This window comes from Melanostigma gelatinosum (assembly GCF_949748355.1).
Source record: "Melanostigma gelatinosum genome assembly, chromosome: 9".
NCBI classification, from domain to species: domain Eukaryota; kingdom Metazoa; phylum Chordata; class Actinopteri; order Perciformes; family Zoarcidae; genus Melanostigma; species Melanostigma gelatinosum.
The window spans coordinates 17,761,663-17,777,056 of NC_136642.1; the positions used below are offsets into that span (position 1 = coordinate 17,761,663).

At 43.7% G+C, this 15,394-nt stretch overlaps 3 protein-coding genes across 3 annotated transcripts; 1 reads left to right on the forward strand and 2 right to left on the reverse strand.

Moving 5' to 3' along the window:
- Positions 1–366: 366 nt before the first annotated feature.
- mdh2 (malate dehydrogenase 2, NAD (mitochondrial)) lies at positions 367–1,903 on the reverse strand. Its single transcript, XM_079275609.1, has one exon. The coding sequence runs from the start codon at positions 1,789–1,791 to the stop codon at positions 778–780; it is 1,014 nt and encodes a 337-aa protein (XP_079131735.1). The 5' UTR covers positions 1,792–1,903; the 3' UTR covers positions 367–777.
- Positions 1,904–1,998: 95 nt separating this feature from the next.
- LOC306782418 (E3 ubiquitin-protein ligase rnf146-like) lies at positions 1,999–5,876 on the forward strand. The gene is made up of 3 exons (XM_079275763.1): positions 1,999–2,109; positions 2,800–2,862; positions 3,118–5,876. Exon 3 carries the CDS (start codon positions 3,127–3,129, stop codon positions 4,267–4,269), a length of 1,143 nt encoding a protein of 380 aa, XP_079131889.1. The 5' UTR covers positions 1,999–2,109; positions 2,800–2,862; positions 3,118–3,126; the 3' UTR covers positions 4,270–5,876.
- A 344-nt stretch (positions 5,877–6,220) lies between these two features.
- echdc1 (enoyl CoA hydratase domain containing 1) lies at positions 6,221–10,687 on the reverse strand. The gene is made up of 7 exons (XM_079275152.1): positions 10,654–10,687; positions 9,394–9,459; positions 8,769–8,947; positions 8,506–8,648; positions 7,972–8,024; positions 7,778–7,858; positions 6,221–7,677 (listed from the first exon to the last, which is right to left on the reverse strand). The coding sequence occupies exons 2-7, from the start codon at positions 9,453–9,455 to the stop codon at positions 7,260–7,262; spliced, it is 936 nt and encodes a 311-aa protein (XP_079131278.1). The 5' UTR covers positions 9,456–9,459; positions 10,654–10,687; the 3' UTR covers positions 6,221–7,259.
- Between the last annotated feature and the right edge of the window lie 4,707 nt (positions 10,688–15,394).

The window sequence follows — 15,394 nt, forward strand, 5'->3', positions numbered from 1 at the left end:
ATTATGAAAGTCAAAATCCACAGTAGAGATTATAGTTTTGTTTTTGCAGGAACAATAGCATCCCCTTTCCTTTTTTGGCAAAAAAGCAACTACCTAACATGTAGCTCAAACGTCCCTCAACTATAATTCCAAGTGTAACATTACTTTGAATCGCTTCCCTACTATTAAGTTTACATTTTTAACAACCCATATCTATACTATTTGAGTGCCAATGAACCCGATTTGACATGACAAAGGGTGATCCCTTTTATCTGGATTAGTTTCATGAAAAATGAACAGCCCTAAACATTTGGTCAGTGTTTCAGCTGTACAGTCAAGCCAAATTATTTTTGTATAAGACAAGAAAAACAAGAAATAAAGAATCCGTTGAAGCTAAACTGTTTATTGGTGGAGTGAGTATATTGCTTATCAGTTGCTCAACATCTATTTGCATCAACAGGCAATATGACAGTATTTCCTCCTCAGTCATTAAGCAGAGACATCCCCGTTAATACAGGCTTTACATGAAAATATATGAAATTTTGTTTATATTTGACATTTGCAAAATATATATATAAGTCACAGTACAGTAATCAGTGCAAGATAAAACCATGTTTGAAAAGGTAAGGAGATGACACACAGGACCTTGGTTAAAACCAGGATTTCTGAATAAAGATGACCAAACAAAGGGGAAACACTGACAGATCTTGAGATTTACCCAGATGCCGTTTAAGTTAAGACGGAACAAACTATTATTCACAACAGCTCTTTGTTTTCAACTAACTTAATACCCCCTGTTCACTTCATATTAGCCACAAAATCCTCGCCCTTCTTGATGGAAGACTTCAGCTCAGTCATGGCATCGGCGACCAGCTTCTCCTCGAAGGCAGTCAGCTTGCCCAGCCCGAGGTTCTTCTCAATGCCGTTCTTCCCCAGGAGAAGAGGTGTGGAGAAGTACTTGCACTCTGTCTCCTCAGATCTGACATACCCACATTCTACCACACCCTCCTTTCCGTTCATGGCGTCCAGGACAGAGAAGGTGAATCGGGCACCAGCATAGGCCATGGAGAGGGTAGCAGATCCAGCTCCGGCCTTGGCCTTAACCACCTCTGTGCCGGCCTCCTGGATCCTGCTGGTCAGAGCAGCCAACTGGTCAGCAGGGAACTCCACTTTAGGTGTGCACTGGGAAATGAGGGGAATGATGGTAATCCCAGCATGACCTCCAATGACCGGTACATTGACACGAGCTGGGTCAAGGCCTTTAAGCTCTGCCACGAAGGCGTTTGCTCTGACAATGTCCAGGGTTGTGACACCAAACACCTTGTTGGGGTTGTACACTCCATGCTTCTTCATGACCTCTGATGTAATAGGTATGGTGGAGTTGACAGGATTGGCGATGACACAGATCATAGCCTCGGGGCAGTTGCGGGCGCAGGCATCGGCCAAGGTGGCTACAATGGTGGCGTTGGTTTTGAAGAGATCATCGCGGGTCATGCCGGGTTTTCTGGGCACACCGGCGGGGATGACTACAACCTCGCAGCCCTGCAGAGCAGCATCTAACTGATCGAGACCCATGTAGCCGGTGACATGAGCCCTTGTTTCGATGTGGCTGAGGTCTGCAGCCACCCCGGGGGTGTGGGCAATATCATACAAGGAGAGTTGACTCACCAAAGGGCTATTCTTGAGGAGCAGAGAAAGCGGCTGGCCTATGCCGCCTGACGCTCCGAGCACCGCCACCTTGGCGTTGTTCTGTGACGAGGTGGATAGGCTTCGAGCCAGGCTCACGGTCGGTCTCACGGTACGGGAAAACATTTTGTTTGTTGCTTCTTTTCTTGCTTTAGTGGAAAGTAAAAACGCTTGCTGAGCCCCTCTCGTCTGTGACACCAACGTCCTCTAGTCACGAGCCAACAGGAAGTCAAGCTAACTGTCATGCGCAGAATATAAGGGCCGCGTGATTTTACGCCAGGCTGCGTCAGCGCGTACTCTTACGTCGTAGTCTTTATCTTAGCTCCTTTTTCGGAGGAAAACAAAGCCTGCTAACATTGGAGGTCGGTGAACTAGCATTATAAACCAGCGCCGTTACACGAATACTTGTAACTGCGCACACGACCAACACAGCTACATTTAACGGTACGGTACCCACGCAGTCGTTGTGAAAATACTTGCAGTTTGTGTCGCCCTGTTAAAATAAGCTAGCGCCGTCATATGAACTCCGTCTATTTGCTGGAGTCAGAGTGCTACCATAGCCTAGCCAGCGTTAGCCACAACAGGTCGTATTGTTATGATCCCGCTGTTCTGTTGTGTTTATACTGAAGGTGAACAACAAACTGCTCGGCATTTCGTAGCTGTTTTGTATCTAACGTGAGCTAACTTAAACTAGTTTGCTAATAGACTGTCACCAGTTAACTGTTAGTGTCAATACTAGATCGTTAGCAGTGGGTTTTTACTCTAGTGTCGTTAGCTGTGTTCATAAGCCAGCTGGGTTTGCACAAACGTATAACAGTTAGCGAGTTCGCTAAGTTAACTTAGCTGACACGGTTCACTTGTAGTGGTCAGACAGTTGACAGAGCAGCCCTTTTGTTCCACAGACTTAAGTAACATTTCAGTCATAGCTCGCGTTAAGTTAATTAACGCTTATTAGTAGCTAATGCTAATCCGTTTTAGCATCTGGTTAAAAGTCCAGCTTGTTTGTCACATAAGCTTCCGTTGTCAGATAACGTTTACATAAGAAATAGCTTGATACTGTTTATCACAATTGTACTTACTTTCAGTCTGAAAACAAATAACTACATTTTCACCACCCTGCTCCTTTCCCTTTAGGCAGTGGCAAGCTTGAAGGTCCATCAGCTCTCCTCATGATAAATCAGTGTTAAGGCACTTCTGGTAAGTATCAAATGTCAGCCTTGTTTGAGGTTAAAGATGACATAGATTATAGTATCATTTGATATTTAGAATTCTTAGATTATTCATCCTTGGACTGGTAACTATTTAGTGACTGTGACCTACAGTTGAGTGTTAAATGTGATCATGACACCAGCAGGAAAACAGTGCTATCATTGCAGATTATATATCTAACTATACTTTATAATCCTAACATGCTCACTATAAATAATATATACAATTGTCCCCTTTCCTCAGTACTTCCTAATGATGGCTAGTTGTGGAGAGGTAGACCACTCTGTCAGCTCGCTTCCATCCAGTAAGAAAGGCAACAACAGTGGCGGTGGAAGTGGGAACAGTGCAGAATCCTCATGCTCTGGCTCCAGTAACTCATCCCCAGCCCTGCCTGTACCGGAGTGTGCCATCTGTCTGCAGAGCTGCTCCCACCCAGTCCAACTGCCATGCCAACACGTCTTCTGTTTCCTGTGTGTGAAAGGAGCATCCTGGCAGAGCAAACGCTGTGCTCTCTGTAGACAGGAAGTACCGGACGACTTCCTGGAAAGGCCTACACTTCTCTCTCCGGAGGAGCTAAAGGCATCGGCGGGAGGTCGGGGTGGGGCAGCAAGTGATCACGCCTGGTATTATGAGGGCCGTAATGGTTGGTGGCAGTACGATGAGCGAACCAGCCGCGAGCTGGAGGACGCTTTTTCCAAGGGCAAGAAAACCGCTGAAATGCTGATTGCTGGGTTTTTGTATGTAGCTGACTTGGAGAACATGGTGCAGTACAGGCGCAATGAGCATGGTCGTAGGCGGAAGATGAAGAGGGACGTTTTGGATATCCCCAAGAAGGGAGTGGCGGGACTGCGCCTCGACACTGATGGTGTTACTGCGGCCATTGGGGCAGCCGGTCGAGAAAACTCTGCTGATGGGGCGGATATGACAGTGGCAGGTGTACAGCAGCAGGTTACAGGTATCCCCCCTACTGTTATAGCCCCTCCAGCCACTGCCAGACCTCCCACCTCCCTTGGTGGTCAGCCTGGCAACAGCAGCCCCACTCTGGAGGACACTCTCTCCCAACTGCAAATCAGCACTAGGCCCACACCTTCTCATGAGCGGTCTGAGGCTGGGGAAGGCGAGGAAGAAGATGAGGAAGAGGAGGCCTCACCCTCCAGGTCCTCTGACCCTCACACCTCTGTGGATGAGTCTGGCTCTGGAGACTGGAGCGATGATGAAGAAGACGAGGGGGGAGATGGAGAGCGTGTAGAGCCCTCGGAGGACAGGCCGCGGGGGCAAAGACTGAATCCAGAGGACAGATCCCCTCCTGGTGCAGAGTCTGCCTCGCCTCCTTCATCCAGTAGCAGTGGAAGGTCCAGAATGCCCGATGGCCAGTGCACAGTGACTGAAGTGTGAAGTCATCAACGATGCCATCGTCACCAAATTGCTATGTTCCATTTCATTAATTTATTCCTTCCTGTATGCTGTCGTTTACTCTGTCACGGATCAGATGTGGGTAAGAAATGAAACATAACTTACTGATGTTTTTGTTTTTTAGGTAAACAAACAATATTTCAGCAATCAAATTTGGTGTCTCTATTTTGCTCACAATAATCTGGATGTATCTGTATGGTTTGTTTTCAGCCTCATCCACTATATAGAGCAGTAGAAGTATTGTTGCGTGTGCAAGTACTGACGGGAGGCACGGCTCGTTAATGAGTCAGATGGATACAACATGTTGTGAGCCGGGACATCTCATAATTGTCTATCCAGCACATCATGTGAGGTAGCATACTTATTGTGGTGTTCAGCTGCCACCAGTCTGCTCATTTTTTGCCATTTGGTTGCGGGAATATCGCATTTATTTGAAAAGTTTCACAAAAGTGGAAGTTAAAAGGTTAAAAATGACTTTCCACCCTGCGTCTGCCTATCCAAGGTAGTCTGGTGTTGAAATTGATTCTCCTCCTACCCAGAGGGGTTTGTGAGAGTCCAGTCAGGTCTGTGACAGTCGAGGGAGAAAGCATAAATGGGGATGTTACTCCCGACAATGGATCTCTTTATCATGATCACGAACAGCTGCATTCTAATCATCTCCACTTTAACTCTCTCAGCTAACATAGCACACAGAAATGGGCTCGTTCGAGCTCAAGTCATCCAACTACTCTTGCAAAGAATTTAATCCTTGATAATAGCTAGTTCCCCACTGCCACTCTACCTAACTGATTTCTCTTACTTCAGATTGAACTAATTATGAAGGCTTTCCTTCAGAATTCTGACATTTATCCGCTGACTTTGGGAATTGTGTTGTTTCAGAGCAGATTGTGGTTTGAAGAAAATCTTTAGGTCGTTTATCCAGATAAAGAAAGGAAACATAAAAGTACTTTGCTATTCAATTAATGTGCTACAACATTGTGACTCAAGAGCCCACAGGATTATCTGACTACCTGCTGATGGTTCGTCTTTGATTTGATTGCAATTAACCTAAGGCTACTAAAATCTGTATTGATTACAAATCCTGCTTTAAATGAATGAATTATAAAAGTACATCTTGAATTGATTTTAGCCTTTCCCAGCTTTAAATAATTGGCATTTTAATGTGAAGTGTCAGTGTTTTCATTTTGACAGATGTTGAGGCCTCTGTAGCCTCATGAGTATTCTTATTGTCCCTGACTGAAGTATTCTCAATCGGTGTTTCTAAAGTTTTGTGATTCGTGCATGTTTGAAGAGAGAGTTACTTAATCACTACTGGTCGGCAGGATGATGAGAATTGATATTTTTGTGTTGCGTTTGTTTTTAATTTGCTTTTTGTTTTTTTGTGTCTTATGGTTGTAAATCTGTATGTCAGAGATCAATAACATGACTCTGCTATTGGCCACACTGCAGAGATTTCATTTGTATGTTTGTTACATCATCAGCTCAGTAGACTTTTCATTCTGAAGAACAAAGTTTGTGTAACAGTTTTTGCTTGGCAATGTTTTTGTTACATGGTTTGTAATTTAAGAATAAATTGTCATTTCATCATCCTAAAATTATATTTTTGTGTTGTCCGATTATTGGTATATGCTTTGTCAAATATATATATTTAAATACCCTCTCACATATAGGGTATTTAAATATATATTCAGTGTGTTGCATAAGTATAACTATCAGTGGGCCCATTGTAAGTCAGATTTCACATACAACTGCTCAGTGCAGAATTAGGCAAAGTCAGTTTCCCCAAGTTGCTTTAAGTACATGATAAACGGGTGGAACAAGAAAGATACAGTTGGTAATCCAATCCATAGTGCCCACTCTATGCAATACAGCCTCTCTTTATTTCATTGGACACCATATAAAGTGTTTGTGCTGTACGTCATAACGAGGCCAACTCTTGATTTTCCCTCCCTCACCTTGAAGGTATTTGGTATTCTGACCACGCAGCTATCAGCACTCCAGCTGGGTGTCTGGCCAGGAAACATGACCTCTGCAGGGGGAACAGGAGATAAAGGCCGGGCATCCTCCAGGGATCCGTCCTGTTCTTCACATTTCAGTCTGTGCAGTTTTGTGCTTTTGCAGTGTCTCACTTGCGGAATGGGCTAGTTTTAAGTGCGACATGAAAAATGAGCGACGAACTGGTGACAAACCTTACAAATAAAAATCGTAACTGTCTAATGTATCCCTGTGCCTCAGCATCTTCCCACATGCATCGACAAGAGCCATAGTGCACGAGTACTGAAAATCAGCCAAATAATCCCTCTTACCTACAGCTACAGTAAGAACCTCCCATTAGAGCGGCGGGAGAGTGGGGATTGATCAAGGCCACAAAGAAACTAACCTACAAAACTACAGGAAAGAAGTGCAGCAGAATTACACTCACACGTGATGCCTCATGCTTGTTGTACCTCATCAGTATCTAACTGTCTGCTTCAGTTAGGCTCAGCCTGGCCATGATCTAATTATTACCATAATCACATTTTCTGCGGACCAGGAGTTAATTTGCTTGACTAATGAGGACAGAAGGGATTTAGATTGAGAACGGAGTTCTTTCGGTCCTTGCTTTCATCCATACTGAAAATAGAAAACATTAATACCCATGGAATCATATCAGCATATTCAGTTGATACGTTGGTATGATGTCACTTGAAGAGAAAACAAAATAACTCAAACAACGATGGATCTCGTATTATTGTATCAGAGGCAATGCCCCAGCTGATTCATTGAAATGATAAAGTTCGTAGTCCTTACCAACAAAGAAGAAACCTTTCATCACGCAACTCCTTATATTCCCAGAGTCCACATTACATGAGCAGCATTGTTACTGTCTTCAGCACATCAAAGGACTAAGTTTGTTGATGTAAATTAAGAGTCTGTAGCAGGTCTTAACACAATTTTGACCTGAACGGGGCTTCTTAGCTGATCTGAGAAGCTCATCTGTGTTTGGACTTGTTAGCCAGAGCCTGCAGGTTAGCCTGACCGCCCCACACCGTCCCGAAAACATCCTTCTCAGTCCTCAGAGCCTCATACAGAGGGAGCTCTCTCCCTGACAACACCACCTTCTTCACAGCCTGGATCACTGGGGCAGCTCCTTCCGTATAGTGGCTGAGCCAGTTCTCAGCCTGCTGTAGGGCAACCCCTGCACCTTCCTCTGCCCGGGGGACCTCCAGCACTCCATCCGCCAGACCAATCTGCAGGCCAAGTTCGGGATCCACTTTTAGAGAACCACCAAGCAGCTTCAGGGCGTTCTGGCTTCCGACAATGCGGCTAAGTCGAGCGGCGCCGCCCCAGCCTGGGACCAGGCCCATGTGTTTATGGACAAACTGGATCACACTGCCAGATGCCATTAACCTGTGAGATGCAGATGACAGCCGTAAGTCAGACCATTAGAAAACCTTTGGATGAAAGGTGAGGGTGTGAAAGAGATCCTCGGGTGTATTATTTTATTTACCTGAAATCACAGGCAGTGGTGAGTTCTGCACCTCCTCCCAGCGCCTTCCCCTCCACCAGAGCGACAGAGATCAGAGGCAGCCTGCACTGAGGAGACTATTCTGTCAGCATACCGTAATGTAACAGCTAAACGCTAACTCCTTTAAGCTCAAACTGGTTGCTGCTGATTTTAAGAGGAAATTGAGAGCCCAATACCTGAGTAGTCTTGTGAGAGCATTCTGCATGAACATACACATCTTCATCCCATCCTACAAGGCAAAAGCAGAGAGAGAGAGAGATGCAGGCAGACAGACTGACTGCATCAGTACGCAGATAGCAACAGCAAAAAGATACTTTAAAGCAGTGATTCTCACAGTGGCCCTCTGCCAGGGGGTCAGCCAAGTAATTAGCTATAAATTCATAAATTGTGGCGTGTCATTAAAAAAGCGCATATCTACAGATGATGACAATAAAACAAGAATATTGTGTCCCACCCACATTAGCCACGGTAGCTTTGCAGTTCCTGCTGCTGCTTAGCTTGTCGCAGTCCACATCGTCAAGTGACACTAAGCCCAAACTGGCCACATTGAGGAAATATGATGAGTCATATAGTTTAGTTTTTTTGGGAACAGCGAAGGTGGACCAAAATATGTCATGAACGAAGTCATGAAGCCAGCCAGGCCAAAGCAGCATCTGACTACAAAGGAGTTTGAGAACCCTCTGCTTTAAAGAATAGCTCTGCTTTGCTACCTGTGGGTTAGATATCGCCCTGACAGCAGTGAGGTCCGATCCAGAGCAGAACGTTCCAGCAGCGCCCTGAACAATGACGCCTTTACCGTCCATCCAGCTCTCCAGCTGGCTCACCCTCTCCTCCAGTTCCACCATCATACTGCCTGCGGAGGACGGAAAAATGTGATTTGTGATTGTGCACAAATGAGTTTCATCCTGAGAATACCATTTCTGCACTAATCAATGGGGAAATATACACAGTGTTAAATGTACCGTCACCTTACCGGAGAAGGCATTCATGCGGGAGGGGTAGTTGATGGTCAGCACGGCGATGCCAGACTCCTGTTTGAGCAGGTCAACGGAGCCTCCAGGAAAGGCCTGCAGCTTCTGTGTGACCTCCTCCTGGTTGAAGCCATGGACGCTGGAGTACACACAACCACTGCTCTGTCTCTGCAGCAGCAGCCTTCGAGGAACAACATGTATAAAGTTCATCAATATACAGATCCAGCTCTTACAGACGGTAATAGACACACAGGAGCTGTTTGTGGATGATTCATTTAACTGCTACAACAACATACATATGGTACATTACCAGGAGGTTTAGACAGCATAAATGTCCTCTGTCTTTACATGATCAGATAGCATGGTACACAGTCACACAAAGAAATGAACCATCTGATTATGACTCATTTTAGTCATGAGTCAGAATGAGAGAAAGTATTACTTTTATATACTGGCATTTTGCATATCCAAGCACCGTAGAAATGCATTTTGGTTATTAGACTTGTCCCTGTTTGTGAACAAATAATGTGGGTTCAACTCAGTAGACTTGATGTTCTTGTATTCATGACTTTGTTTACTGTCACGGTCCGGCATGGTGGTAAACAATGCTGGTTTGTCTCCCCTTACCTGGCCCACACTGCACAGCTGCCGCTCCTCAGGAGCTGCCGCCTCATTGCACAGAGTACCATCCTGCTGCAGCACGGAGACGGAGAAATGTGGGAGAAAATACTCACTTTCAACTCCATTGCTTCACACATTTTACTATATTAAAAAAAGGTGGCGGGCATATATGAGGAGGATCAACGTTTGAGGACAGGGATCATTGCCAAGATACTCTGCTGACTGGGCAAAAACAAATCGGAATCAAATAAATCCCTACAAGCTGTGACAGAATTGGGACAGTTATAGATTTTTTTATTTTCACCGCAGACCTTTTGACTCGTAATAATGGGAGAAGTGTTACTGATAATATTAATGACGGTTCCATTGTGTTGAACCGTAAACCACGATAGTGTGACAGTGAGTCAGCATGCACAACACCAAGACCCTGGCACTGACGCAGTTAAATAGAATTCAAACACCAATACTTTTATTAACACCTGTGTGCTGCTGTGATGCATCTGTTGGCTCACAATATCTATAGGATACACAACCGGTGTTTTATGAAGACGTTCTTACTGTTAACAATGTGGACAACACCAGGACCCCCGATACTCACTAATTGTATGATATACACTTGTGCTTTTCCTGTGACAAGTCAAAATGTCTTTCGTGAAAAAGGCCTATTGAAGTAGGGAATTCAAAAAAAGCCTAAACATGTAAAAATGTAGAGAAAATAAAATGTAAAGTAGGGAACAGCAGATATATCTGAAAATGAAGAGATAGTAAGCTAATAGATAGTAAGGATACACTTGTATAGTGACTCGCTTTATTAGCAGTAACGTAAAGCAGAAAGTGTCAAACGTTAACCATGACCTCTGACATCTAGAAAGTTAAGTATGTAGGCAAATATTTAAGGTAGCTAGCTTTCCTTAAATATTACAAACTACTGTACTGTACTGCTATAACGTTACATTCATCTTAAATGGAAAACATTCATCATTCATGTCTTAATACGTTGCTGGTGAAACTACGGCTATACGGAAGCAAACTTACAAAATCCATACATAAGTAGCCTTTCATCTAACGTTAAGTTTTCAACAATTTTACAATTTCTTGTTTTGCAGTAACGTTACGTTGAATGTTGTTTGGAAAAAAAGGGACGTCATACGATGTTTAGCTAAGTGTCCATTTGCTCCGTGGAAAAATAATGCATTCCATAAAATGTTTTCAATTTGACGCTACAACAATTTCAAACCATTTATTAACAAAATTTCTAGCACCAACCTTGCCAAATGACGGTCGTGTGGTGTTACTCTGAAATTCGTCCGTCCGGAAACTGGAGCTCTTCGGAAGTATACAATGGCAACGCACACATGTAGTTCCTCAACGTTCCCACGGGGGGGCGGAGTAATACCGTCACGCAGCAAATGTGATTTGGGATTAATTAGTATTCTGCCAATTCTTGCATAAAGGCAGATATATCAATTAAAATGATGTAATTGTGATATTGTGTCACATACATTTGACACAACACTCTTCAAGCTATAATGTATTGTCAGCATGGAATCTTATTTATCATGGGCCAATGCACTGCACAGAGAGATCTGCTCTTTGTCTGTCACAAGTCTGTAAACACAGAATACTGAGGAACTGGCTCTACAGACATGTCCTTATTCAGTAGTATTGGCAGAGGGCTTTAAATAACACCTACGAGTTATAATAAAGCATTGGCAGAGGCAGCTGACAGTAATATTAACATAGCCTATTGTCAACTGAAGTTTTCCTTCTGTGTCTGTGTGAAGGTAAAACAACAAAATAGCAGGTTTTGTTTGCTTGACACCAGTGAGCTGATTGAATCTTAAAGGTGATCCATTTTCAAGTCTAACACTGTGTTGACATCCAGTCAAAGAAAATATATGTGCTATCAAATACTGGGTTTGGAGTTATATCAAAATGAGATTAGGATTTGTTGAAAATTGTGTTATAGCTTTCCACTTTTGCCATTAAAAAGCATCCTTTGAAGATGCAACTCATGGTCTTCTTCCTAGAAACATGTACTGTGCAAACAGAGAGACATAAACTACCGCAGACTTGTGTTATTGAAATAATTTGTCTGAGTATAACCAAAGCCTCCGTGTGAATACTGAGGTTTGTAAAGATCTGTACAATTATAGGTGGAAGGTGAGATACGAGATAAGTGTCATGCTCAGTGAGTGAGAGTAAGAAATGAGAGCATTCAGACAGTGAGACCAACTTAAACTAACATGAACAAGAGGATGATTTAAAGACCAAGAGATGTGCAGGAAAAGGAAGTGAAATGTGCCAAAAAAAGAGGGATGTCGAGACACTTCCTGTCCTATGATCTGATCGATGGTTACTGGGAGCATAAATCCTTCTCTTCAATCCACACATCCTCTGCCGCTATTCACAGCCCTACATATATATGTGAAAACAAACTTTGACAATTCCAGAGACATGCTGAATAGAAAGTCTAAAATATATTTAATGGTGACATATACAAATACAAACGCAAAATGCACTTTTTCTTGGTTTTTCAAAATAAATGTGTCCAGAGACCCTGAAAGAATGAGAAAATATCATTTTCGCTCTGTTTCTCCTTTGCTAACTGTCAGAAAATGTTTGTAATAAGTGAGACTGGCAGTCAGTTGCGATCCTAGACAAAGAAGCTCATCAAGGCCCATTGTATGTGGATGTGTATGTGAACAGTATATGTATGGTTGAGGGAACTAACTGACTGTCCTAATGGTATCCAGCTGCCATACAGAAGCTATAAGGGGCCCAAGATAGTGGCTTTATGGGAGCTTTAAGGGGGTTTATAGCACAGGGCTTTGAAGCTAATTATTAAACCGAGGCCAAACTGTGGAATTACAGCTTCCGGGTTTATACAGCCATGGGAAGACTGGAAAAACTGACCAATCAGAGCAGACTGGGATTTCCGGCAGGGGGGCCTTAAAGAGACAGGCACTCAAACGTTGTTCATCAGACAGAGGAAGAATACAGGCGCTGTAGCAATGGGCAGTATGAGAAATATATATATTTTAACATTTAAGCATGTAATCATGTTCTTGTAGAACCCCTAAATTAAATGCATGAAGCTGTAAATGAGAGTTGTATCTCTCCTTTAAGTGTAGCAAAAGTGATTGTGTCTTGTACTGTATTCATATACCATTATTAACTTGGATTAAACACAGTGGCACCATTGTAAGGGATTTAATCATATACAATATATAATTGTCAAACCAATTTGATTCATGACTGTACCACAAACATGAAAGGACACAGTTTTCTGCATCCACGACTGCAATGGACTCAAAAGTACCTCTCTGTTCTATTTAAAAGTGGGGAAGGAATTCTAAAATGTCGGTGTGAATCGTCCCAGGCAGGCATTCCAGACACGCTGACTCTCCTTCTTGCTCTGAACAGTACTTTAAGCTACGTCAGCTAGCCTGCAACCTGTCTCTAAATATCACTCTGAGAAGTGCAGCACCTAGAAGACATGGTGGCTGAGCGGAATGTGCATACTGTCGCCCACAAGTGTTAAGAGATTCTGTAAGTGGAGTAGGTGTGTGATGGAATGGCTTTCTGTCCAGACAGTTTATTATTTCATAAAAGTTCATTCTCAAACCATTATCTCACTGTGCCTGTCCACTTCCATTCATCCTCTGCTCAGCATTGTCTTTTTGATTAAAGTCAGCCCTGCTGCTTTATGATCTGTCCGGATATCAGTGATGCAGGCGCAGACTCCAGCTGATAATGGAGGCCTGTCTGAAATTACAAAGTGACTGATGCTTAGAGGGAGAGAGAGAGAGATGCACGCACAAATTCCGTTGCTTGTATCTTTCTCTGTGTGTGTTTCTGTGTGTGACTGTGTGTGTACTGCATGTGGCCTCTAAAGTGATGCATCAGTGTACTGATCGATATGCAGCTGTCTGGGGCTCCACAGGAAGTCAGGAAATGCGCTGCAGTCAGCATGGCTCTATATCAACTTACCGAGATAAGAAAACACACACACACACACACACAGATGAGTGCCAGTAAGGATCTATTTCAGGGCAGGAAGAATGGCAGGGGCCACAGACTCTCAGGGGCCTGGAGGTTTCCTTTGAGGAGTGTAGGGAGCTAGGTCAGGGGAGCTGGAGGGCCAATGAACACTTTTCCACCGCAACAGGGTTGTGTCTGTAGCAACTCACATTGCATAACCATTGAAGCACAACATGTGACTATTTACTGTAATATGTGTTGTGTATTTGAAACCAAGCCAAAACTTTGAAAACATCACCATAATATGGTGTAATACACCAAAAGAGGTATGTTTGCTTATTCATTAACAACTCAAAACCCTTCTTAAATAATCTAACATGATCCTAATCTCGGTTGACATTAGAGGGAAATAATCTGCAACGATACACCCGATGACCAAATATAACATGCTAGTCATGTTTGTCGATGCACTGCAGGGGACAGAGGGCTAATGAGCTTCCTTGCAGGCTCGTCAAGCTTTACCATCATATTGTTTGGAAAGAAAACAAACAAGGCTGTGGACACAGAAAGCTGCAGGCCAAAATGTAGGCTTGACACGAGTCAACAAGCAAAAGGGCACAACTGCTTATTAGAATTAGTATGCATACCATAGTGAGTGAAAATTGTATCTCAGTTCTTTTGAATAAGGCTGTAAAAGGATGAGGACTACAGAAAGGACCTGTTTTGGGCTACACCAATCAAATCAGATCAAAGCGTGTACGTGGCCAATGAGTGTTGTGTGTCTGTTTGGATTTGGAATGTCATTGGGCGTCAATGGCTGTATGTATACAACAGTCTGTTTTAGACCCCTGTCTCTGGTTGGACCTGTGTTCTATGTTTTGCATGCTAAAATATTGTTCCATATATACTTTCCATTGTGTTTTAAGCCACATTAGAATCAAAACAGTTTGTACTGGTTATATAATGGCTTCAGCATCTGGAAACCTCCAGACTTGAGCACAGGCCAGCACTGGGAATCCACGCTGCTGGCCAGCCTTGACACAGGAAAACAGCGTGAAGCAGCCAAGACAGCGCAAAGCTACAGGCATCAGGAAAGGATGACAATATTTATATTTATATCAGCGCCAGGGTAGGATTTCTGGCACCATAACATTGTTGCACCTGTTATTTCAGTCAGCCTGGGGGTGCCAGGTTTCAGGGTGAGGGGTTAGGTGTCCATGCCTCTCAGGGTAAGGATGTGTATGGTTGTGTGTGTGTGTGTGTGTGTGTGTGTGTGTGTGTGTGTGTGTGTGTGTGTGTGTGTGTGTGTATGGTTGTGTGTGTGTGTGTGTGTGTATGGTTGTGTGCGTGTGTGTGTGTGTGTGTGTGTGTATGGTTGTGTGTGTGTGTGTGTGTGTGTATGGTTGTCTGCGTGTGTGTGCCTGTCCCTTAATGTTTATGTAAGACGATGGGCATGTATGTGTGTGTGTGTGTGTGTGTGAAGTGCAAAAACAGTGCAGTAAAGTAGTGTTTTCATGTTGTAGATAGAAACACAAATACACCATCTGACGCAAACAAAAATCACACACATTTAGAAAAAGGAATGCAGAAGGCTTTATGGAGGAGTGCATGCATACTGAACACACACCCACACTATCAAAGATAGGCGCTCCCTCTGCTCCCGTCACGTAGCTCTGCAGCCATCACTCAAAGGCAGAGATCACAGTCTCACCACAGATGTCCGCCAACAAGATTGAAGCAGCCAGACAGTCGCTTGGTTCTGGTGCTTCATCTTTGTGAGTCCAACGGTCACCTAGGACTCCTCCCGGTGCAAAGATATTACTGTGCCATGTTTGATTGATGTTGAGGACTTATTGGTCCTATTGTGGGATTGAAGAGCGCTGTACTGGGGCAAGGTCGGCTTAACCTGTAGTGTGTCAATTCAATCATTGAAGATTATTTGAGAAACGTAGATAAGACTAAACTGGTTTGTCGAAAGCAGGGGTCTCAAACTCATTTTCACTCCGGGCCACATCAGCATCAC

Coding starts and splice junctions, on each gene's coding strand:
- LOC306782418 (XM_079275763.1), top strand. CDS start 3,127: ATGATGGCTAGTTGTGGAGAGGTAGACCACTCTGTCAGCTCGCTTCCA.
- mdh2 (XM_079275609.1), bottom strand. CDS start 1,791: ATGTTTTCCCGTACCGTGAGACCGACCGTGAGCCTGGCTCGAAGCCTA.
- echdc1 (XM_079275152.1), bottom strand. CDS start 9,455: ATGGTACTCTGTGCAATGAGGCGGCAGCTCCTGAGGAGCGGCAGCTGT. Junction 8,948..9,393: donor AGCTGTGCAGTGTGGGCCAG/GTAAGGGGAGAC, acceptor TGTTCCTCGAAG/GCTGCTGCTGCAGAGACAGA. Junction 8,025..8,505: donor GGGCGATATCTAACCCACAG/GTAGCAAAGCAG, acceptor TTTGCCTTGTAG/GATGGGATGAAGATGTGTAT.